General features: G+C 51.7%; 1 protein-coding gene across 1 annotated transcript; it reads left to right on the top strand.

Moving 5' to 3' along the window:
* On the top strand, positions 1 to 22,256 carry ADA (adenosine deaminase). The gene is made up of 11 exons (XM_076352150.1): positions 1 to 62; positions 7,723 to 7,784; positions 11,085 to 11,207; positions 11,357 to 11,500; positions 12,339 to 12,454; positions 14,635 to 14,759; positions 17,271 to 17,342; positions 17,623 to 17,724; positions 18,475 to 18,542; positions 19,045 to 19,174; positions 20,459 to 22,256. Exons 1-11 carry the CDS (start codon positions 27 to 29, stop codon positions 20,558 to 20,560), a joined length of 1,080 nt encoding a protein of 359 aa, XP_076208265.1. The 5' UTR covers positions 1 to 26; the 3' UTR covers positions 20,561 to 22,256.
* The last annotated feature ends 1,904 nt before the right edge of the window (positions 22,257 to 24,160 follow it).

Genomic DNA, 24,160 nt, shown 5'->3' with positions numbered 1-24,160 from the left:
CGGAGCGGAGCGGCGGCGGCAGCGGCATGGAGCGGGGGCTGTGCGTCTTCGGGGACCCCAAGGTGAGGTGGCGGCGCTGCCGGAGGCGCTGGGCTGGGAGCGCGGCGTGCACCGGGGCTGAGGTGCTGTGCGCGGCGGCTGGGAACCGGGACGTGCACCGGGGATGAGGCGCCGTGCACCGGGGGTGGGAGCCGGGGCGTGCACCGGGAGCGAGAACTGGAACGTGCACCGGCGCTGAGGCGCCGCGCACCGGGTCATGCACCGGAGCCGAGCCGCCGCATATGCACCCGGGGTGAGAGCCGGGGCATGACCCGGTGCTGGGGCGGCGTGCAGCGGGCTGGGAGCTGGGGCATGCCGCGGGGCACGGCGGCCGAGCCGCGACGGTGTGCCCTGAGGTGTCACTCGGCGGTACCAGCCGGGGTCTGCGCTGCCCCGGCCCGGGGCTCCCCGCAGGGACACGCAGGAGCTGCCCCGGGTGTCCCGGCCACCCCGCACATCCCGCCGCCGGAGCGGTGCTGGTCCCGGCTCCCCGCCGCGGGGACATCCCAGCGCCCAGCCCGGGCCGCTCTGCCGCTCCGGGCGGGAGGTGCGCTGGTAGCCTGGCTGGGGCACGGCTGGGGACGTGGGAAGCCCTGAAGGGTCCAGCACTCCAGCTGTTGCCTTGGTCTACTAAAACAAACGTTTTCTCTTGTTTTTTGGGTTTGTTGTTTGTTTTTTTTTCCTTGTTTTGTTTGGGGGTTTGGTTTTGTTTTATTTTTTGATTAATTTTTTTTTTTTTGGTGGTGTTTTTTTTCTTTTAAACATTTAGTTCAGTTATTCCTCACCCAACATACCGTCTTGGTGACTGCTGTCAGAGGGTGCTCCAGTCTTTCGCTCTCACCATGTGCTGTGTAAATACATCTCAAATAGGATCATACAGTAACATGTTTATTAATCAGATTATAAAAAAGTTGAGAAGAGGAAGATGAAACAGATGTGGTTAGCAATAACCCTGTATCTGATGGCAGAGCGCTGCCTTTGCTGCAGGACAGCTCAGCTCTTAGGCTGTGGTCTGGCTATGCTGGTGTATGGGGAGCAGGTTTTCTCTGCCTGGCTGCCTTTGAGCTCTGGCGCTGACTGTCAGGCGGCGTTGGGCTCTTGGTGGGCAGCGAGGGGCCGGGGCAGAGGAGACCAAGAAAAGTGATGTGAGGGTCATGGTGGTCCCGATCTGGGAGAACCTGAGTGGTGGCAACTGCGTGCAGCTTTCCTGGGAAGAAGATTGCCTCCGAAAACCCAAAAGGGTTTTTTTTTTTGTCGCTGTTTGCACCTCCTACCACTCCCAAACCATTTATCTCTCAGTTTGAGCTCGCACCAGAAACGTCTAGCGTACTTGGAAAAGCCTGTGTGCATGGGTCTGATCCATGCTTCGTTCCATCGCTGTGTGAGGTTTCCCTCTCGGGGAAGGTGACCCATGCAATAGCAGGCAAACCTTGATACCGAAATCCAGGGAGCATTGACATCTGCTAATGGTTAAAGCCTTTTTAAGGCTACTTCAATTTTGGGAGATGTTGGCATTTCACCAGCTCCACTAAGAACAAAAGCTGTTGGTTCACCCCAGTGATTTTAAACTTTTGGCTGAGAGAAGCAAGTTAAGTTCTTCTTTCACTTGTGCTTCTTCCTACTTTTCCAGTGTGTGGGAGAGTGGGATGCTGAAGAGAGAGACCTAGGAAAAACTGTGCAGGGTTTGACCGCTAAGATCAGGCTTCTGTTGTCTGGTTGCTGGCAATTACGAGACTGGTTTTCCTGAGTCAGGCAGTCCTTTTCAGTCCTGTGAACCTGCTAAGTCAGGCTTGGGGGGAAAAAAAAAAATGGGTCTGAAGTCAGTTAATGAGCCCTATTCATTCCCCTGGACCCTCTGCCATTGGAAACGATCAGTTTTGTGTTTTAGAGATGTTTCTGGTAACTGGAGCAGCTTCAAGCCCCGGCTGAATGCGGGGCCGGGGCTGCCTCCGTGTTTTTTGGGAACTCGCTGACTCCTGGCTACTGCAGTGGATGAACAGGGAGCTGCTGGGGCTGCCGGTGAGTGACTTTGAACCCTGCTTATCATTGGCCATAAAAGAGCAGAAAAGACTGCCGTTCCTTGGACGCCAACCATCAGCCTCTTCCCTCTCTGCTCCACAACCAGAGCAGAGACGGTGTCCTCGCTCGCTGCTGGCTCCTCTCCCTGCAGACCAGCCCCGGCCTGGGGGCTTCGGGACACATGGCTCTCTTCTCCTGCGGCTCCTGTGTGCCTTGAGCCACATACGGGGAGCTGGATGGAAATGGGGGCTTCTGGGGTCAGGCCTGCACCCTCCCAGCAGCTCTGCTGCTGGATGCTTGTTTCCAAAATGAGCCCAGGTCGCGTTGGGCAGGTGTTCCCACAAGCCCTCCCGGGGCACACTGTGTGTGTCACGGCATTTCGGAGCCTGTCCCTCTCCAAAGGCAGGCAGTTGTCTCCGACATGTCCTTTGTATCTGGGAATTGGGAGAGATGGCCAGAACTGGCTGTAGCTGCGTGTGTCCCCGTCAATGGTTAGGAGAGCACCTGGTGACCAAATCCAGATGACACCGAAGGTGTCTGCTCTGCTGCAGAGCGCTGGCTGTACCCAGGCTGGTTTGGGTGGGCGTCCTGCCCTGCTCCCTGTAACACTGCAGCCTCCCCCTGCTTGAGACAGACCTGTCCGTCTGTGCCGAGCCGATAGTACAGGCATTTGCCTTGGGTGCAAAACTTAAAAACCAACCAAACAAACAAACAAAAAAATTTAAAAGGTGATCCTTATTGTGGGGAGTGCAAGTGCACGAGGGTGTGCCGAGGATGATGTTTTTCTTCGGCTCATCCACTTCTCACGCCCAACCTGACCCCTGAGTGGCTTGGCACGGGTCAAAGCCTGGTGCCGCCGAGGCTGCATTGAGCCCAGCCGTACCTTACGCAGCGATGCAGGTACTCATCCCTTCAGTAATGCTCTGCAGGCACACTCTCAGATAACCTTCCCGGCTCCACTTGTCAAACGTGCTGGCAGTAAGAGGCTGCCTTGGTGCTGCTCGAAGTGCAAGGACTCCGTTTATTGCTCCAAAGCGTTGCCTCGTTCCAGCCACGTGCAGGTGCGAGGTCTGTGATGGCTCAGAGAGGGATGTGGCCCTGCCACGCCGTGGGAGCTGTCCCTGCAAGAGGGTGACGCAGAGCCACCGTCGCCTATTAACGGCACCAGGAGCCTCGTAGCGAGGTTGGTGGAGGCTGGGAGGAATGGTACTGACAGCTGCTCAGCATGGGAGCATCCTCCTCAGTCACCAAAGCCGTGTATCATATGAATGCTCCTCTAGAAAGCACGAATATTTCTTGTAACGGAGCAGCGGGTGGGTCTTGTAGGCTCCCACGTTTCTCTTTTAAAGGCTCAAACCTTAAAGCGTATGGCAGATTCGTCTCCAAAACGCATTTGTGGGTGTCATCAGGTTTGAGGATAATACTGTGCCTCTTCCACTTCACATCCCTCTTGATCCACTCTCACCTCTTGCTTCTAAATGAGCATTTGTGGCGAGTTTATGATGAGGATAACTTTGTTCCTGACAGCACGCTTTCATAAAACCGGTATTTGGGGAACACAGTTCATTCTTTTTGCGGTGATTTGCATTTGTCTTATCTCTTGTTGAATTTTGCTCTCTATCAACATTTTCCTGCCATGTGTATCTAACAATTGGCAAATGACAGCTCTAATTACTCTGGTTTTCAGTTATTGAGATCAATAAAGTGAACTTTAAATTATCACCTTTTAATGTGCTGATAAATAGTCCTGGCCAAAGTCACTGCTAAGGTTTTTAAAATGATGAACTTTAGCGGCTGCCTGGATTATCTATTAATATCTGCTGGAAACCATCAAAATAAAAGGTGAGGTTGGTGTTACTTTTACCATGGTGTTAGGGCTGACTTTGTTCATTGTATATATTTAAAAAAAGACCCTAAAACCACCTGATACAGAAATTCCCTCGAGTGCCTTAGCTTGGATGGTACTTTTTATGCCACATAATAGGTGAACTGAGCAGTTAACTGCTCTGCCATGGTCCGCTGAGCAAACCCTAGAGTAATAGAGAAATTCTGTTGGGTTGACTGTAGCTGAAAATACTTTGAATGTTTGGTTAACTTTTTCCTCTTAATGTCACTAAATTGAAAATAATAAGACTTGATCTTTGAACGGAACACACTTGTTTGCAGTACCTCATTTTGTGTTTGAATTTATTTTTGAAGCTTATGAAGTTTCAAAGAAAACATTACAATATTTTCAGAAGAGAAAAGTCAAGCCAGAGCCCTTAAAACTTCTCCTTTTTTAAAATCTGACCAACTTGCTGATATCTGCACTAACAAGTCATGTGCCGTGGTTGAGCTAAAACTTTTTTTGCACAAAAATGGAAAGTGCTCGGTTCGCTCTGACAGCCTTGCTGGGGGTTGTCTGTGCTGAGGGCACACAGTTTATGGCCAGTTATGTCTTTTGAACTCATCCCTCTGGCTTTTGACAACTCTTTAGTAAAACTCGGAGATGTTATTGACTTGCCCTATGGTTTTTGACGCACTGGCTGGCGGTCAGTGAACTTGCTCTCAGCTGCAGCGCTGTGGAGGTGCAGAAGAAGGGCTGACGGGTGGCTATACCGTGCTGAGCCCCCTCCAAAGGTGGTCCTGAGGGCCCTCGCTGCATCTAGGGGAAGAGCAGTGCTCCTGCCCTAGGAAAGCGTTTGAGAGCTCTGCTGCTTTCTCGTTCTTCATCAGAACAAACGTTACCACATCCAGGTTTGCTGTGAGAAAGGAAGGCATCGCTGGTCCTGGCATGGCTGAAGGCTCCAGTGCTGGTGCAGCCTGTGGTGCCATAGGGGTCCTGGACCAAGTGTTGAGATCCTTATTTAATCTGTGCGCGCAGGCTTCCTCTCCAAATAAACTGGAGGGCTTGGGGTGGGAGACCACGTGTGCGTGGACCTCTGTGTGCCGAGGAGCAGAGCCCTGGAAGAGGTGCTGGGCTCCTGCGTTCACCTTATTTCTGCTTGCTCAGGCATTGCCTCCTGGAGCCACAGTTCGGAGAAAACTTTCATCTTTATCTGGGTACTTTCCTTGACTTAAAGCAAGGTCATGTCACCCACTTGTATCTGGAAAAGTCTTGTGCTTTGTTTACCCAAAACAAACACGCAGGAAGAGAGCTGAAGTGTAATCTGCAGCGAGCAGCCTCCCGCAGACCTGGAAACCTGCGGGGTTTGCGAGCAAGGCGCCTGGGGGAGCTGAGCTGCTCGGTTGTGCCTCTGCTGATTGCATCCTTATCTAGGGCCGGCTCTTGGTGGAGACCCTTGTAGGCACACCTTTACTTCTTCACTTGATTATCCTCTGGTAATCTAAATAGCATAGATTAGTTCTCAGCTGCAGAAAACAACCCCCCGAGCACTGATCTTGAGGAACCCCACAACTTTTTGGGTTGAGCAGCATTGCACAAGTGTTTCTTAGCACTTAGTTTAGGTCCCTCCAGACCCAAAGAAATGCATTGCAGGGGAGGAAGAGCCTGTTGCTGGTGTTGGAGAGGAACCTTGCTGCTTTACGTGCTTCTCGCCTGCAGTAGTGGCAGAAGGAGGTGGCTTGCATGGATGAAGGACGCCACTGAATTTGCTTTCACATTGATGGAAGTGTCGCGTTGGGATGTTCTTGCAGAAAATGCTTGAGAAACGTTTGGAGTGAGAAGACCTCACTAGGTTTGGGTTGCTTGGTTTTTATATCGAGCACGAGCAAGTTTCAAGCCTGTAACTCCATCAGAAGGTCACGAGGGCTGTTGAAAACCTCAGGGAATGGAGCTTGCATGGTTTTGAAATAGGAATCGGAGCTCAAGAGTGGAAAACGTGCCAGGCATCCACATCTGGCGATGCAGATCATGTCCGTAGTCTGTTACTTTATCTGCTGCTTCTCAGGACATTTAGTCCTCATAAGCAGGATTCCATAACTCGAGGTGGGGGGAAAGATCAGGTTTTGCCCTTTTAAAAACTTCATCCCTGTAGATTCAGATCGTGTCTTAAGGGTAGGAGAAGTGACAGGGATATCTTTTTACAACCTGCCAGCAGTGGTGTCTATGGGGATATACGTGACCCCTGGGCCAGCTGATTGCAACGGTGCAGGGTCAGAAGCTCAAGCTGCCCTGAGCCTGGCACCTGCATTTCGCATCCCACCAGTGCACATTTCAGTGGTAGCTTCATGGCCATGAAGCAGGTGGCCCGAACCCAAGTCCTGGCCCACCTCAGCAATGATGGCCTTTTGCAGCAGGAAGCGGTCAATGAAAACCCTGACCGTGAGTCAGAAGGTGGGTGTCTCTACCTGCATGGCAGGCATCTAGGGCTGCGGGAGGAGGTGGGGGTGGGAGCGAGCTCGTGGGCATCGGTGCTCGTCCCAGAGATGGGCATTGCCAGCCCTGCACCGGGGGCCGGGCCAGCGGCATTGAGCTCGCATCAGCTGCTCGTGGATGCGGATGCTTCAGAGGAGAACGAAAGGGTCTTGAGGTGGACAATTATGCATTGCCCTGCTTGTAGGGACCGCTTACTCATTTTTCTTCCAGCTCCTTGTAGTTATTGTTTGATACATACCCTGACGCTGGAGGGTTTGTGGGTTTTAATTGGTAACCCTGGGCGGTTTAGTTATCTGTGCAAATATCCAGTCCTCTTCTGAATCCTACTCAATTCTTACCCTCAGCGTCCTGCTGCAATCATCTACGCAGGAGAATTTGGACAATGTTATAACTAACAAGAACTTTGTGTATTAAGTTGCTGCTCTACAGTTTCATTAAAAAAATAAAATTGAATTAAATATGTATTTTGTAGGCTATTCCGTTGCTTAAAAGAAAACAGTTCTGGAAATATGAAGATCTAGCTGAAACATTTTACAGCTAATATTTTCCTTCCCGGTTTGACTTCCAAATTACATTTGTCATGTTCCTCCAAAAGCCCCAGCTGCCTAACGGAAAAAACTTGCTTTTGCTTTTCTGGGGCTCTTTCTCCAAAATTCATTGTTTCAGCAATAATCAGGAAACAGGGTTTCAGAGTGAAGCGATCTGAGTTACTGTCCCATTTTTAATGAGTCAAACTTTAAGTGTTTTATTTTGAAACCGGCTTGTTAGCTCTACGGGGCAACTCTTGTTCTTTTTATTTTTCACAGCACCTTGTGCTATGGGACTGACTCCATGTGTAGGGTTAGAAAGCCTGTATGCTCTGATAATGCCAAGTAATTAACAATATATCAGGAGCTGATTCTTGGAAGTGAAGTCAAAGTTCTCGTGTCATGACTCTTAGCAAATTAATTGATGCTTGGGTGTCTGTGATTCAAGAAGGAGCAAGCTGGAAAGCGCAGGTGCTTAGGGTTTGCTTTTTTTCACTCTTCCCAAACTCCGAACCGTGCAAACTAAATAAGGATAGGGCAGTTCCTGAAGATTACTGGAAACGGAATAAATTTCTAAAGAGCCATTAAGTGTGTGAGCTGCAGCAGCAATAAGAAAATATTTAGACAAACAATACTTACTTAGATATTGAAAAATAAACTTTATAATGATGGTGTTTTAAAAATGTTTTTGTGCTTTCTTGTCATGACTTTGTCCCCGTATTGGCTGCGTTTATACCTGTGTTAGCACCAGCTGCTTATGTCTAAACTTTTGCTGGAGCTCTAAGAGTACCTCACCGACTTCTCTTTATCTTATTGCAGGTCGAACTTCATGTCCACCTGGATGGAGCCATTAGACCAGAAACAATCTTGCACTTTGGCAGGTGAGTTGCGGGGGGAAGAAAGCTCTGGGAGCTGCAAGTCCAAAAGCATCAGTCCCTACTCCCATGCCTTCTGCTTGTCCAATTCTCCAACAGAAGAGCTTGTGCTGGCAGGCTGGGAAAGCTCTCTCCCTTGCCGTGGAGGCAGCAAACCTGGCTGGCGCTGGTCTCATCTCTGCACAGACGGGTCCTCTGGCTGCACGGTGCGAGGATATTGAGCACATCCCAGAAGGCGATGTTGCAGCGGGGCTGCACTGGTAGCAGGAGCGTGAGCGAGGTGGTCATCGGTCCCGTGAGCCAGGCAAGCTAAGAGGAGCCACCGTGGGAAAAGTACAGAAGATGTCTCATAAACAGAGCTGTCTGCCTTTGAAGTGTACCTGGGAAATGGCAGAATCAGTGTATTCTTGTTTCTTTTTCCACATTCCTAATTGCAAAAGCAAGTTAAATGAAAGCAGGCTGGGAGCGTCTTCTCAGTGGTGGTGCTGTACCACAGTCTTGGGAGGAAAAACCAGCTTGGGTGCTCCTCCCTGCCCTGCTGCTGCGTGCCTTTGAACCCCAGGCTGTCTGCCTGGTGCTAGCAGTCAAGGAGTCGTGCTCGTGTGAGGGTGACCTGGGAAAGCACTTGGCAGTGACTTAGAGAGGTTGTTTCCTTGACAGAGCCCACGTGCATCTTCTTGCTTCAGCGTAGCTTGTGTGGGAAGCACCAGGGTGAATGATTAACTGGTGCAAGGACCTGGCTCCACGGTTGTAAGCAAAATAAACTTAAGACTTCTTCCAGCTGTCACTATTCAAAAAGCTAACGGAGACTAGCAGATAGCCTCAGATCGAGAAAGTGGCAAGCTTACAGATTTCAGGAAACAGCTCTTGGGCACAACTCTGGTACTTTGGGGAGGAAATCGGTTCTGAGGAGGATGGGAAGTGGTTCTGGCATCCTGTGAGCCCAGCAGGCTCCAAGGCAATGCGATCCTAGGGGGAAATACTCTCTCTGCAGCTTTTTCTGCAGGGAGTGGCCATACATTTTGCAGTGCAGTCAGAGTAAAGAAGGTGGATCAGAGATGTCCATCTCATTTGTTGCAGGACATTGGCGTGGCGAGCTGAGTCAGAGTTCCTGCTGGCTCTGCCCGTGCCACTGGTGGGCTTGCAGGACTGGAATACAAGTCCCGATGGACAGGAGAATCGGTGCTGACTCCCTGGGGCTCTGCTGGGTCCCTGTTGCCAGCAAAGGACAAATGTTGGTGTAGTCCCCCAGGAGGGTTGTAGGAGCCCAGGAGACACCAGTCATCTAAGGATCCGTGCTTCTCTCTTGCTTAGGGCAGCAACTTTCTTTGCCCAAGTGTGTGCCGAGTTCCCTCTTATTTTTAAACAGCCCTGGCATCCCCCGGAGCTGCCAGCCCTCGGGTGGAGCAAGGCTGTGCTATTCATGGGCTCCAGAACTAACGCTCACACAAATGTAAAAGCAATGGAGCAGTGTAGGAGACTGTAGGGGACTGCCTTAATAACCTCACCCTGGACACAGAAAGCTGCTTGTGGTCTATTTTTAAAGGTAAAGAGCTGGAAATAAATTTGCCAGGTGGTGGCTGACCACATACAAATAACCCGAAGCTGCTGGGATGCACAAGCCCCCTTGGGCAGTGGCTGAACTCCGACGTTTTTAGCAGCTTTGGCTCCAATTCTGCAAGGTCTGGGTCAGGCTTTGCATCCCCCCTGCCTAGCCAAAGGGTTTAGAGCCGTGGCAGACCCCTCGTGGGACTGGGTGTCCCCAGGAGAGGTGCGCTCTCCGTGGTGGGATGGTGTGCGTGGTGCTGCCCATGGCTGGAGGTAGCTCTGGGCAGGATGCCGAGGTGCTGGCAGGCATGAGCACGTTCCCCTGGGGCAGCTTTGCTGCGGGAAGGCTCCCAGCTACCAGGTGGGTTGGATGGGGCAGCAGCAGCAGCTCCCAAAGCCATGGTGGCAAGATCCACCAGACCCCCTCAGTCGGAGACCTGGCTCCAGTGTCTCTGCGCTGTGGATCATCCCAAAGTGCTGTCGCCGCTGGCTGTGTGGAGGCAATCCTTCAGGAAGCACACGAAAGGGGTCAGGGAAATGGCTTTGCTGTAGGAAACTTTCCCTGGGCAGGTGGAAGAAGATGCGGGCCAGTTCTTGGAGGAGAGACCGATGTGTCAGTGCCACGGAAAGGGCAAGGCGGGGAGGAAAACCGATGCCTTGGCAGTGATGAACGTCCCCTGCCCGAGTGCCAGCAACTTAATCTTTGCAGACTGCATGTGAAGGCTGAGCGCGGGGCTGGTTTCCTTCCTGCCTGGGCAGGGAATGAGCAATGTGCCCTGGGCCCGGGAGCGGGGTCCTTTGGGCTGCTTCCCTGCGGATTGCTCATCGGGACGGCTGCTGGCATCGGGACGCTAAAGCTGTCTGTGGTGTTTTGTCGCTATTAGCAGAGAGATCCATCAGTCGGCTGTAATTCACTGTGGCAGGGAGGAGGATTAAAAACAAATGTCTAGTTATTACTCCTAATTCAGGTTGGCATTCATGGGCAGAGTGACAGCCTGTGAAGTGGGGGTGGCGAAGCCTGCCTGGGAAGCGTGCAGCATCCTTGGCTGGCACGCCCCTCGAGCCTGGCTGTCACCCCACCGGGGACACTTCCACCCACCCGGGACTCCAGGTGCTCCAGGGACAAACAGCTTCTTCCCTCTTGGAAGAGTTTAGGTGGGCTTTACCATCTCCATCCCTTTGGTGAGAGCGGTTGTTGGGACCGCCGTTTGCCCCTGCATGGGAGGTGTCCCCGTCAGAGAAGATGCCACCATGATATTTGGCTTGGGAACCAGCTCGCTCGCAGGAGCTGCCGGCATTAAGCCCGTGAGCCACGATGCTTCTGCGCCCATGATTCTGTGCCTGGGAGCATCTCCACAGTGTTTCAGGCCTTTGAGCCTACATAAGTAGAAATTAACTTTTCTAAAGAATTTTGGCAATTCTGCCGCTAGGACTAGGCGGTGCTAAGAAGTAATCCAGAGCCTCTTTAGATGAACTCCTTCTTAAGCTTAAAATGTGCTCTGGCTGTGTTCCTGCCGGGTCAGTCTGGGCTTGTATTTCGATTTGTTTGTGCTTTGCCTGTATTTTGGATTGCCTTCCTCCCCGCTGAGATTCAGGGCTGCATCTGCGAGGAGATTTTGGAAGGACAACGTGTGCTGTATCTTTTCTGTGAAGAAATGGAGGTTGATGCTGCCAGCTCGGGACACAATTGCTGTACGAAATGGACTGATTAAGAATGCGATAGCCTTCCCCTTCAGTAACATGTGGCTTCGTTTCCAGGAAAAGAGGGGTTCCTCTCCCTGGCAGCACTGTTGATGACCTCCTGAAGCATGTTAGCTACAAAACACCACTGACACTTACCGAATTTCTAGAGAAGTTTAATCACTATATGCCTGCCATTGCGTAAGTACCCCGCTTTTTGCTTCTTCCCCCTCAGTCCTTGGCAGGACCCCTTGGCTAATGTTGTTCAGCCTTGGAGGTCACCTCGCCCGTCCCCAGTGTGCCCTGAGGGTGATGAGTCCCGGTGATGGGTCCCACTGCCGTCCCTGCAGGGGTGACCGTGAGGCGGTGAGGAGGATCGCCTACGAGCTCGTGGAAACGAAAGCAAAAGAAGGCATCATCTATGTGGAGGTCCGGTACAGCCCTCACCTCCTGGCCAACTGCCGCGTGGATCCCATCCCCTGGGGCCAAACCGAGTGAGTGATCCCGCCGTGCCGGGGAGCTGGCGGGTGGCTGGTCGGGCATGGAGAAGCCAGCGTGTGTTCAAAGTCTGGAGTAACCAAACCTCCTCTCTCCTCCAACGCAGCAAGCGCCAGCACTCTTCCACCTCTCTTCCCCATCGATAGTATTTTTCCTCTTATAATATCTCTGTGTGCTGCTATGTTTTAACGTCCCTTGCTTTGGACACCTAATTCTGCATGTGCAGAGCAGCTGTCCTTAAACTTCTGGCTGAAGCGGTCTCTGTGTGAGGGAAAGCAGCGTTCAGATGTGGATTGCCTGCCCGCAAAATGTGAATTTGAGCTGGCAGAGACGGTGGGCAATGTTGGAGGGGGCTGGCAATCTGATCCCTTCTTTACCTGTCATCCCCACTATGATGTGTGCCTCTGATTAAATCAGTGCTGAGCTCTGTGGCCCCTTGCAAAATGTGCTGTGATGGGCGTTGAGCCCCCATGCTCGTCCCTGCCCAGCTGCAGGCAGTTGTGTGCCCCTAATAAGATGCTCTGGCAAAGAGCAGGTTCCTCTGCTCAGGCAGGATTGGCATCCAGTTCCACGAGGCTTTTCTAAATCTTACTATCATATTTGCATGCTTTTGTGCCCAACATCTTGTAAATCTGGGCATGGCATGGGTTTAAAAGGTGCTTTTCAGCTCTGGGCGGTCTCGTCGGGCTCCTCTGGATGTTAAGGCGAGCGGGACCCCGGACAGCCCGGGTTTTGCGTGGGGTGTCCCGTGGGGATGCTGGGCTGGACCTGCGGCTCCTGCCTGCTTCCCTGGCGGGTGTCCGGCCTCTCGCTGACAGCTTTTCTTTTCTGCAGGGGAGATCTCACTCCAGACGAAGTCGTTAACCTCGTAAATCAGGGACTACAGGATGGAGAAAGGGATTTCCGCATCAAAGCCAGGTCTATTCTATGCTGCATGCGCCATATGCCAAGTAATGTATTGCAGCTCCCCTGCTGCTCTGCTCCCCTTCCCTGACGCGTGGCGGGGGGTGACGTCCCCTGGGTTCAGGTCCCCGCAGAAATGTGGGGAAAGCCCCGGTCCCGTAGCCCTGGGTCCGATGCGGGACCAGACAGTGCTGAGAAGGAGGTTTTTTTCTTGGTGGGGGTCCTCTGCTCCCTTTACTATGGGGAAAGGGTCAGCTGGATGTGAGAGTGGGGGTCTGTGGGTACAGCCAGTATCTGAAAGGTTTCGCTAGAGAGACAAAGCGGGCTCTTCTGTCCTCTCCTGGAGGAGGTGCGATTTCTGCTCATACCTCGCTCCCTGCCCAAAAGCTGGAGCTCTCCTTGCGCCGTTGCCACAGCGAGCAGTTGCATCTGCCACGACCGTCTGGTGGGTCCGAGAGCGAACGGTCACAGGAGGACCAGGCGTGAGATCTCACACATTCCCTGCTCGTGGTCATGCTGCTACAGCAGCATACTCCTTCACTAGCCTGGACCATGGGTCAGCCAGAGGATCTGCTGGCTGCCGTCTCTGCTGGTTTAAGCTGAAAACACAAGTAAAATATACTTAAGTCACATATATAAAATATTTTTTATAAAATCGGCAGCTCTGAACTTCGTTGGTAACAGGTGCTGTGACCCAGAATAGGAAGAAAACCCGGTCTCCAGTGGTTCATTGGGCTGCTGAGTTCTGTGAGCATCTTCCTCTAGGGAAAGATGCAGTCAGAGCGAGGTTGTATGACAGTAGCTGTTCTATGTGAAGACTTTGTTATGAATATCTTCATATCTCACAACAGTTTTATGTAGGCTTAGTAGGGTAGATGGTGGAAAGATTTTTGCTAATGAGTACACGGTTAATTTGTGTCTAGAAATGTGAAAAATTATATTCTTGGAAACTGGGAGATTTGAGAGTGGGGTTTTTTTTTCCCTGCCTGCACAATCAACCCCAAACAGTACTTGGAAAACTTGACCCTTAAATTTCTGATTTCTAGGAAGAAAACTCCTTTCTTTGTAGAAACTGGAAAGCTGTAAGGCAGTGTCACACTACAGTCCCTGCCAACGCACAAGTGGTAAAGGCAGAAGGTGGCGGGAGCACCCGAGGGCATATGCAGCGTGGGCTTGCACAGCAGGAGGGATTGCTTGTGCAAACAACTGAGCTGGCATTCTCATGCCTGCCAGGGCACCAACTCTTACTTGTTAATAAAACAATGGCTCTAACCCAGTGAGTTGGAAACGGATGAAAAAAAGAAGATGAAATTGCACATGTTTTCTTATGTGTTTGTATGATTTTGGGATTGTGTGTACACAGCAGGTGCCTGTTAATAATTAACATCACCGTTTATCGCTGTTTCTTGGCCTTTTTGCTAAGGCCAAAGTGCTAAATGAGTTGGTAGATGCATGTCCTTTCTCAGAGGTTATCCTCTATCCTGATCAGAGATAGCTCTGAAGTAGTTGTTGGCCGCTCGTTACTCTCTTATCTTCTTGGCATCAGTGAGAAAAACTTTGCGAGTGTTAAAGGTCAGCCTTCCAGGAGGCTGACCAGCTCCTTCCCACCAGGAGTAGCATCCATCATCTTGTCTGGGGGAGTCAAGGATACTCTGCAACAGGCAGGGCTGACTGTTGTACAGTCAGAGATCCCCCCCCCGAGATCCCTCCCAGCCCAAACTCCTCTGTGACACAACACGTCCGACGGGCCGGTTCTTCCCTTTCTGCCCCCTTGCCCAGCCTGGGATGGGGTGAAAGCTCAGGAGCGAGTTGAGGGATTTCTCCCGCATACCATGTTACAGCACCTGGGCTGTGCAGTTCAGCTTACCTTGGGCCAACTGCAGAGTCACCACCGTGTTTGGAGGTTTTTTTCTGTTTTCTCTTTTTCTTTTTTTTCCCCTGCTGAAAGTGAGCAGAAAAACATGATGGGAGCAGCTTTATAGCTGGTAAATGCATTTGATTTCCCTTTGATTGACGATGGACTAATCAGTTGGCAGCTTTTATTTGCCTGAAGACGGCAGACCTTTCTAGGAGTTTGTTAGCTTTCTTTTTGAGCATCAAATTTTAGGAAAGACCAAAGAAAATAGCTCTAGCCTTCTAGTTATATGACCAGGATTTGTTTAGAAAAATGCTGAAGGTGTGACTCGTACCAATGCTTTCTCCTGAACCCTGGTGCTGTCTCTTCCAGGCTGGTCTCCAGAGGTGGTGGAGCTCTGCAAGAAGTATCGAAACAACTCTGTGGTGGCCATCGACCTGGCTGGGGATGAGTCCCTGAAGGTGGAGAATTCCTCCGAGCATAAGAAGGCTTACGAGGTTTGTTTAATAAGCTTCTTGAAATGATGAGAAAAACATATATTGAGGGGACATGCATGAGGGGACACGCAGTATGTTTTTCAGACTGCAAACAGCTGGGACAGCTTAAAAATTCGTTGCAGCTATTAAAAACCTTCTGTTAAATAGCAAAAGTATTTGTTTATATTTCCTAAATGATTAATGGCAGGCATCATTGCTTAAACATGGCCTTAGAGCTGAAGCTCGGCACACTACCCCGTAGCACTGAGTGCAACGCGAGTAACGTGGAGCCCATGTTTCCCCTGGCAGCACCCCGCTGCTGTCGGCTGGGGTCTGCTCCTGGGGCTCGGCGAAACCATGGCTGAAGGTGGAAGAGACTGGCCTTTCCAGTCTGGCAGAAATCACCTGAGGAGCAGAGAAGAAGCTGCAGTTTGAAGTGCTTTTATCTGATCATCTCGAATGCAAGCGCTGGAATGGCTTCAGGAGCCTGATCGGAGGCTCTCACTAGACCTCAGCGCTTTGCAGCGGCTCAAAGGGGAAGCTTTGCGCCTCGCTCCTCTTTGCTGGTGGGAGTTTGGGGTTGTTGGTCCCCTGCATCAGTGGGAGAGGAGGTTGTGCACCATCACTACTAAAAAGGATGGTGGTTTGCAAGCAGCACTCAGGGCTGAAATGACGCGGGGCTTTCTCAGGGTTTTTGCCGCTGTCAGCAGGAGCCGATACAAGGTCTGCCTGTGCTGCTGTGCCACGCTGGATGAACTGAGTGGTTATAAACTGAGACGCAGGCACAGGGTTTTATTAACCGACGGGCAGACGTGTCTCATCCTGCCCTGGTGTGCCAAGCAGTATACAGGTCCAGACTCCTCCGTCTGAAGGATGCGTCTTGTCGCTGTGCCGGGGGCTCGCTCAAACTCTGAGATGCTGAAGCAAACCCCGCTCCCGTCTGTTGGCCCCTCTTGGCCTGCGTGGCAGGGAAGTACATCCCCATAAATACTGCTGCTACTCTCTGTGGGGTATGTAATGCATCCAGGGAAATTGGAGAGACTTGTGATGTCCTTTGGGCGGGCACGTTCTGCCTGGGAGCTCTCGGGGCTGCTGGGGGGGGAAAGAGCAGATAATGGTGAAAATTCGACTGTGGCTGCTGGCTGCGGAGGAGCACCGGGAAGTGTAGAGCCAAGGATCCTAGGACCACCATGTCCAAGGAAGCAGGGATCCTTGGAGGAGAAGCCAAGGGAAGCACCATGTGTCCTCAGACAAATGGGCTGAAAAAGGGATTAAAGCACTGCAGGGAAGATATGCCCATGGATAGACGTTAGACACGAGCTCCCTCCTGGATGGAGGGGCTCAAGCTTCGGCAGCCAGGAGCATTGGTGGGGGAAGGGTCCTGGTGCATGTGCTCTTCCTGACCCCTCTGCTTGTATCCCTGGCTCCTGTTGGGATAGTTAGGGATGCCTGTCTTGGGAGTGGGGGGGTGATAGTTTCTGGTTTCTCTTCATCCTGTGTAGAAACAAGTGGAAAAAATCTCTGTGCTGGTGTGAGTCTGTCTCTCTTCTTGGTCTGGTACTTCAGCCAGAGGGATTTTATTATTTAAAAAAGTGGCGAAAATTAGCTGTTTGGGAAAAATCAACACTCACTTAAATGTAGGGAGCACAGAGTGCCTTTCAGGTCGATGCACACAGGGCTCTTCTGTAGACGTCCCAGGCAGAGCCTGACCTGACCTTCGCTGGGCCTGGGTGTGCAGCGCATGAGGAGCTGAAAATTAAGTAACTGAAAAAAAAAAAAAATCATGACTGAAAAGCCCTGAAGGAGTGCCCGGGAAGAGCATCTGCTGCGAGATGGGACTTGCAGCCTGCCTGCCGCCGCTGGCTGGGTGGCCCTTCTCCAGCAAGGCAGGAGCCAGGCTTCCCTCGAGGCTGCACGGCTTCCCAAAGCCCAGGTGGTCTGTGGCCGCCCTGGCAAGGGATTTTTCGGCATGGCTATGGAGAGCATCTTGAAATGCCCCCAAAGCTGCACCCTCAGGGTCCTCCCAGCTGGGCTGCCTCCGTCCCCAGCCCCTTACAGGAGGGAGGCACTCAGGGTCTGAGCATCGCTTCATCTCTGCCCTGGGGGCTTTTAAATTCTTCCACTTGGCTGCAGCTTGCCAAAAAGGTAGAAGTTTCAAAGACAGGAATTGCTGCAAGGTTCATGCAGAAGGGCAAGTGGGTGGAGGAAGGAGAGCTTCGAGCTTGCTGCTGTCTGGAGAGGAGACAGCGGTGAGCTCACCCGGTATTAAAAGATCCTGGGGGAGTCTGGCTGGGCTCCAAGGGAAGGTAACCAGGCTTTCTAAGTTTCTCTGCTTCTGGCATCACTGAGCTCTTCTCGCAGCCTGTGCTACAGCAGAGAGCATGCAACTCTCGGGGTGCAGGGCTCGTGGTTTGGGGGCTCTTCACGCAGAGTCCTGTTGCTTGCTGTGCCCCCAAGAGCGGTGCCGGCCCAGGGGTTTGCTGACCTTGCTGGGGGTGATGAGACAGGAGCATGTCCTCCCTTGCTTTGCAGGAAGCTGAAAGATGCGGGATTCATCGTACTGTCCATGCTGGAGAGGCCGGCCCGCCTGCCATGATCAAGGAGGTACGAGGAGCTGCTGGCTCGGGGCAGATAGAAGGGCAGTGGTGGGAAGTGCCCCTGCATCCCCTGCACCGGGGAGAGAGGAGCCCAAGTCCTCTCCGTATTCATAGCAGAGCAAACATCGGGGACCCAGGCAGAGATCTGGCCCCGACGGCTCAGAGAAGGATCTCCCTGGAGCTGGTTCGGTGGCGTGGGCTGCACCCATGGTGGGGCAGGGATCTCTGGGCAGGCAGGAGTTGAGCTGGTGCTCGAAGGCTTTACGTGGTTTTCCTGTGCTCCCTAGGCAGTTTATCTCCTGAAGGCCGAGCGCATTGGCCATGGCTACCATGTCCTGGAGGACCCTGAGCTCTACAAGGAGCTGTTGAGAACAAAGATGCATTTTGAGGTAAGGATGTGTGGTGGGAGGGTGACAGCCAGGTAGCTGCTCTCCGAGTGGAAAATCAGCCCTTGCTTGGGCTGTGCTACAGCCAGGGACACGACCTGACACCCAAGTGCTGACCGCATGTATGGTGACATTGCCATTGAACCTGGATGACTAAAGCTCCACAGCAAAAATGGTGGTGACACCTGCCTTTTTGCTGGGATCTTTGCTGCGAGCACAGCAGCTTGCGGGAGGTGTGTAGCAGAGAGAAATGGATCCTGTTCTGGCTGAGGATAAATTTTGGGCAGCTTGTTCACTAATTTATGTACCTCAAGCCTGCAGGCTTCTCCTCCTGCAAAGCAGGCTGCTGTACTGGAGCCTGTCTGGGTGGAGGGTGGAAGTGCCTGGGAGTTACTGTGCATGGGCAGATTTCCTTGGCTTTTCCCCTGAATGAGTATATCCAACTAATATATGGAATACATATGTATATACTTAATGCCAGTGGTTTCTTAGCTGTGGTTGACACATGGCCGGTGGCTGACTGGCCATGGGAAATATCCCACCGGTTCCTGCTGCCGTCACGTGGGCCGTGGGCTCTTCGCATCCATGTCCTGGGACATGCACTGCTCCGTTGGAGCGGCGCTGAGGGGTAGCTGTGAACAAAGCTCTAAACCTGTATCAGGCTTTACCAGCGTGCTTAGCTATCTACGTACACAGCTGTGGTTCAGATCTGCGTGGTTGATTCTGGTTTTTGTGTTTAACTCCCCCAAACAGGTCTGCCCTTGGTCCAGTTATCTTACTGGAGCATGTCTCCCGGACTTCAGGAAACACCCCGTAGCACAGTAAGACTTCTCAATTATGTGCAATCTTAAATAACCAGGATTTGGGTTGATTATAGCTGCTTTATTGCTTTACAAAGGTAACACACTTCTAACCACTCAGAAAAATGTGGTACATCCTCACCCTTTGGCACAGAGGGGCCTGGTGCAGCTGGAGGGGGTGCGGGGGTCCCTCGGGGAGGCTGTCCTGTCCCTCCTGCCCCTGCTCTGAGCTGTGGGGCACAAGATGCTGCACACCGGCCATTAGCCCTAGTTTGTGGGTGAGAGCTGAGGTTGCTGAACCTCTAAGCGAGAGACACCCCGATGCTCTGCTGCTCTCTCCACTGGAGAAGCAGAGCGGTGCAGAGCGGCGGTGAGACAAGCCGAGCCCTGTGTTTGTGTCCAGCAATGCAAGCTGCAGGGACAGCTGCGAGGTCTTTGCTTTTACTGCATTTTACCCTGAGAAGTGCATGACCAGTGCCATATCCAGTGTTTTACCTACCGGTTCAACCTGGTTTCCTTACAGATTTAGGAAGGATCGCGCTAACTACTCTATAAACACGGATGACCCCCTCATCTTTAACTCCAATATTGACAAGGATTACAGCATAGTGAAGGACTACATGGGCTTCACTGAAGAGGAGTTCAAGAGAGTGGTAAGTCGGCCTCAGTTGCATGCTCTGCTGATGTCCTGGTGTAGCCCGGAACAACCCGCTGCTTTTCTTTATAAGCGGAAGAGTTTTTTAATGGAAATCAGAAAATCCTGCACTGGCTTTCTAAGGACGAGGCTGGGGGTGGCTGCTGAGCTGGCTGGAGGGGGATGCTGGGAGCGCTGTGGGGTGTGGAGAGCAGGGGGATCCGAGTGCAGGGTGGGCTCTGCCCGGGCTGCATCACTTGGGCTGACTGCTTTGGGCTTTATGGGTAACAGGTCAGAGTGGAAATTGTCCACTGACGTCCTCACAGCAGGTCTTAGCAGTAAGGAAGGAAGGTGCCTGTTGCTTTTCTTTCTGGATTTGGAATTGCAGGTAGGTTATTTCAAGGCCTGGCCCAGAAATTAGAAAGGTTCAGCAGGTGCGGAGGTGCTTGCGGTTTTTGCACGTATAACATGAATATGCAACAACTGAGCTGGAAACAAAGCGACTGCTGGCTTCGGTTTTGGCGCGCACAGTCATTTATGTATCTTGATTACCTGCTTGATTTTCTAATTACTTACCCAAGACAGAAAGACAGGATAACAGTTTGGCTAAGCTGGTTACCAGGGGAAGCTTTCCTGGTTTGCATTGAGAGTCACGCTCAGCACTTTCACCTACACGTCTCCCAAGATATTTGCTTGGATTGGGAAGTGCAGGATGCACTTTACAAGAGAGCATCAGTCCTGCTCTCAGCTCTGGCTGGAGGAACAAGTCTCTTTCTCCTACAGACATCACTCTCTGGGTCTAGAAGGGGGAACAAGGATAGCCCTGAGCTCTGGGATCCTGGATCCACAGCTGTTCTGCTGCCAGCTGTCCTCTCCTCCTGCTCTTGCAAAAGCCAGGTTGTTCCTGTGTAATAAAAGAAAGGTCCCTGCACAAAACATACAAGCATGTTACGTTGCACAGCCAGGCTGTGTTCCAGCAGCGGCGCATCAGGCTGCCACCACCGCTGTGCTGGGAGAGGCTCTTGTCCGAAGGGGAGCTGGGAGTGTAGGAGCATATCTTAAAAACTCCAAAGTATTTCAAGACCTTCACTTGTGCCTGCCTCGTTCCTCTTGGGACTGTTGCTAGTGATGGGCAGAGCAGTTGCCCTGTAAAATGAGGCTGTGGAAATGAATCTTGGAGTGGAAACTTTACACTCTCCCTCGCCTGCGGCTGCTCAGAGCCAGATGTTGGGATGTGCAGAACCACATGTTCGTGTCTGATGTGTCTTAATGCCTCCCTTGTGTTCCCCCTCTGCCTCCCCAGAACATCAACGCAGCTCAGTCCAGCTTCTTACCTGAGAAGGAAAAGCAGGAACTGCTGGACACGCTGTATGACGCTTACGGGATGGTCCCCAACGCATCGTGACCCATCCCTGCGAGCCAGCATGGAGCGGTGGCCCTTCTTCATGCGTGCTTGACTCTCCTCTGTGCTAGCGGGAGCACAGGGAGAAGGTGCCTGGAGTCGGTATCTATTACTGGCACCCCTGTGTTAACCCTTACAGTCCTAAGCAGAATCAGGCTATCACATACACCTACCTGTATCCCCACAAACTCTCTCCCAAATGGATATCCAGCTTCCTATCTTGCTATTGTGCAAGCAGACCGAAACTGCCTCCTGGCCCGACTCCCTTCTCTATCTGCCAGACTTTCTGTACTGCAAATGCGAACAGGAGAACCTCCCCTGCTTTTTTTTTTTCCCCCCTCTTCCCCTGCTTTATCTGTCCTGCCCCACTGACCTGCCTAGCCCTTGTCTGCAGTGCAGAAATAACCACCTTTAACTGTGACTGTGGCCTCGGTTAATCTTCGCCTTTCTAGGAAAAAGGTGGGTTAGTGCTGACGGGGAGTGAGCAGGCGCTTCAGAAACAGAGGTTTTATTCCCATCCATGTGGGTAGGAGGGTTTGGCCACAGCTATATTTACCCAGCGTTAGTCTTGTACTAACAAGACTGGAACAAGAACAAGCTGGAAGCTGGTGCTCTTGCCCGTGCACAGGTCTGAAGGGCATTTAAAAAAACCAAACAATTGTTTTGGTATCCTTTCTTGGATAAGGACTGCCGTGTATCAGGCCTCCCAGTGTCACTGCCGCAGAAGCGCACACCTTGGGCTCGGGCTCCAGCTGTGCTCACAGCTGGCCATGACGATGCTCTCACATGCATAGGAAGTTGGAACATACTTTTACCATTTTGGGCCAAAATCTGCCTTCTGGGACTTTTCCCAGTTTTGTACTCATCCCAGAGAATTCCTGTGAACTGCAATTTGCTCTTCCTTTATCTTTGTTTAGGACTTGGAAAAAGACATGATTGATTGCCTGTTTTAACCCTTCTGCCCTCTTCCTGACCTGATGTAATCTTTAGGCACTATTAAAACTGAATAAGTAAATTAATAAGCTAGGGCCCAGTGTCACATGTTGACTCAGGTCCCATCTGAATTGCTTCTCTCACTCAACCACAACGCTGGCTAGAAGTCAGATCTTCAGTTTGGTGGAGAATTTATACAGAAATACTCACCAAAATTGCTTAGGAATTTTGGTGTATTGTAGTATTTTGACTTAATATGCAATAGAGCCGTGCATCCAGAGAGGAGACCATGACTTTCTTACGTGAGTATGTGCTGTGCTTTAGCATCCCAGGTGCCTGCCAAGATGCTTACTCCAAAGATACTGTACCAAAAAGTTGCCTTTGACAAGGGGCCGTGGTTACCATTACCACGGACAGTGTGTGAGACTGGTCCAGTCGCAGCCAGCAGCGACCACGTGCTGGGAGTATTTCCATTCTTTCTGGGCTTCCATATTTGTCTTCTGAGTAAAAAACTCATCTCTGAAGTACATGGTGCATATATACACCTATAAATATATAGCTAGATAGATGGTTATGAGAGAGTGAATTTCTTACTTTTATAAAGCAAATGATAAAGCATCACTTTTAAGAACATGATTGCAGTAAGAACCAGGCTTTTTTTGGGTAATTTTTCTGCAAAAATTGTTTCTGAAGATGAGTTGCTTGTTTGGATTCTGGACAGTTGATTGTTAATCCTGTTTAATAAAATAACAAATTTATATTAAAAGATAAACCCTCTTGCCTTTCTGTTTAAGGGAGACTGTTAGGAACCGTGGTCCGTGGTCCGCAACGTGAGCCATCGTAGCCCTGCTAGAGCACGAGGGATAATCGGTAGGTGTGATGGGGGTTTGGCAGCCCGATCCCTGCCTTCTCCTGTTGCCAGGTCGGAGCACTTTGAAAGTTAACACGGGGCAAGCCAGAGGGAAGGTACCCCTGCTCGCTCGCTAGACAGGCAAGTTGGATTTATGGATGCACATTGTTCCAACCTCACGTGTCCTTTTCCCTTCAGTAATCAAAGGGACACGTATCTCACCGCTAGAAGCGGCAGCACCATCGCTGTGTACTCTTCACTTTTTCAAGCACATATCAAAAATAGTGTACAATTTTTTTTTTTTCCCCCCTCTCCTGAGTTTTGCACAGTCAGTTGATGCTGAGAGCCCGAAGCGGTGCAGCCTGGGCTGCCTGGCTGTTGGACTGCACTGTCAGCTCAGGCAGGGGAGTGTTTGCTGAAAGACTTTCTGATCATTTAGTGCTCGGTTAGAGTTTCGGGAGGTCTGGCGTGCCCCTGTGTTCCACTGAACTGAAGGGCTCAGAGCATCCCTGTGCTCAGCAGCTTTGCAAGTCAGGATGTGGCTGGATTAAGCCAGTGCCCTTGGTCTTTCAGCACAATGGCGACGGCAGCTGACCTGGCTCTTTCACTTGCAGGGGGAACCTGATGCCTCTCGCCTGTCCTCTGAGGGTAGCTGGCCAACGGGTCCCTAATCGTCGGCCTAAATATAATTCTGGAACAGATATTTTCTGACCAAGGAGACCTAAGATTAGCCCATGTTTGACTGCTGGAGGCCTTGCGTGGTGCACAGTCCCTCTGCATTGCCTGTCGGCTTTCTTTGCGTGTGTCAGCATGAGCCAAAAATACTGTTCAGTGGCAGTGAGGAGAGCTGGAAATGGGGCTTAAAGACCCAACCGTGCAGTCAGCCAAGTCCAGGAGCTACCTGCTGTTTTGCCCCCGAGCACGGGGAAATGGGAGCAGGCTCTTGGCCGTCGTCCGGGCACAGAGCTGCAATAGTATCCAGGCAGCTCCGGGAGCCGAGCTGGTTTGCAGCTGCCAAAGCAGCAGATGCAGCCGCTACCTGGTTGCCAAATCTTTGTTTCCTGTGGGGGGCTGGAGCCATGGACATCTCTGTCCCGGCCCCGTGGCCATTGCTTCCCAGAGGCCCACAGACAATTGTCCCTCTGTCTGGCAGCCGCTTCTCTGCTTATTTATGGTCTTGTTTTCTCTGATAAATCTCAAACTCGTAACATACAGTTCTTCCCTAGGCTGTCAGGGTGATGCTTGTCCTTGTGTCACCAGTGGAGAGTATTTCTCAGGCCGGCTCTGCCTTGTCCCTGCCCCGGCCATTCATCCCAGCCAGGCTGTGGCTGCCTCCCGCAGCTCTGGCAGGATCGGCTCTGCCTGGGCTGGGTGAAATGCCAGCGATGTCCTCGTAGCTCTGTGCTGCAGAGGGAAGATGTGCTGCAGAGGGAAGATGCCTCTTCCCACTGGCACCTCTTCTGCTGGTGTCTGGGCCACTCCGCCAAGTCCCAAGCCAGCCTCGTGCTTGACTTCTGGGGTGGTAACGTGGAGGGGAGCAGTGCTCCCATGGGTGCATCATAGAATCACAGAATCGTTTAGGTTGGAAAAGACCTTTCAGATCATCGAGTCCAACCGTTAACCCAGCACTGCCAAGTCCACCGCTAAACCATGTCCCTAAGCACCACGTCTACACGTCTTTTAAACACCTCCAGGGTATGAAACACCCGTGGGAAAAGCGCTGCCTGGCAGCAAACCTGGGAAAGTGGGGGCAGGCTTTTAGCATTTTCTGTGTCCAACTACATCTGCTTCCACCTGGGTGCTGCAAACCCGTGGGGTTT

Source organism: Aptenodytes patagonicus, chromosome 14 (genome assembly GCF_965638725.1).
Source record: "Aptenodytes patagonicus chromosome 14, bAptPat1.pri.cur, whole genome shotgun sequence".
Taxonomy (NCBI): Eukaryota; Metazoa; Chordata; class Aves; order Sphenisciformes; family Spheniscidae; genus Aptenodytes; species Aptenodytes patagonicus.
Note: the sequence above shows the minus strand (reverse complement) of the source record. Positions and strands in the feature narration are given on the sequence as shown.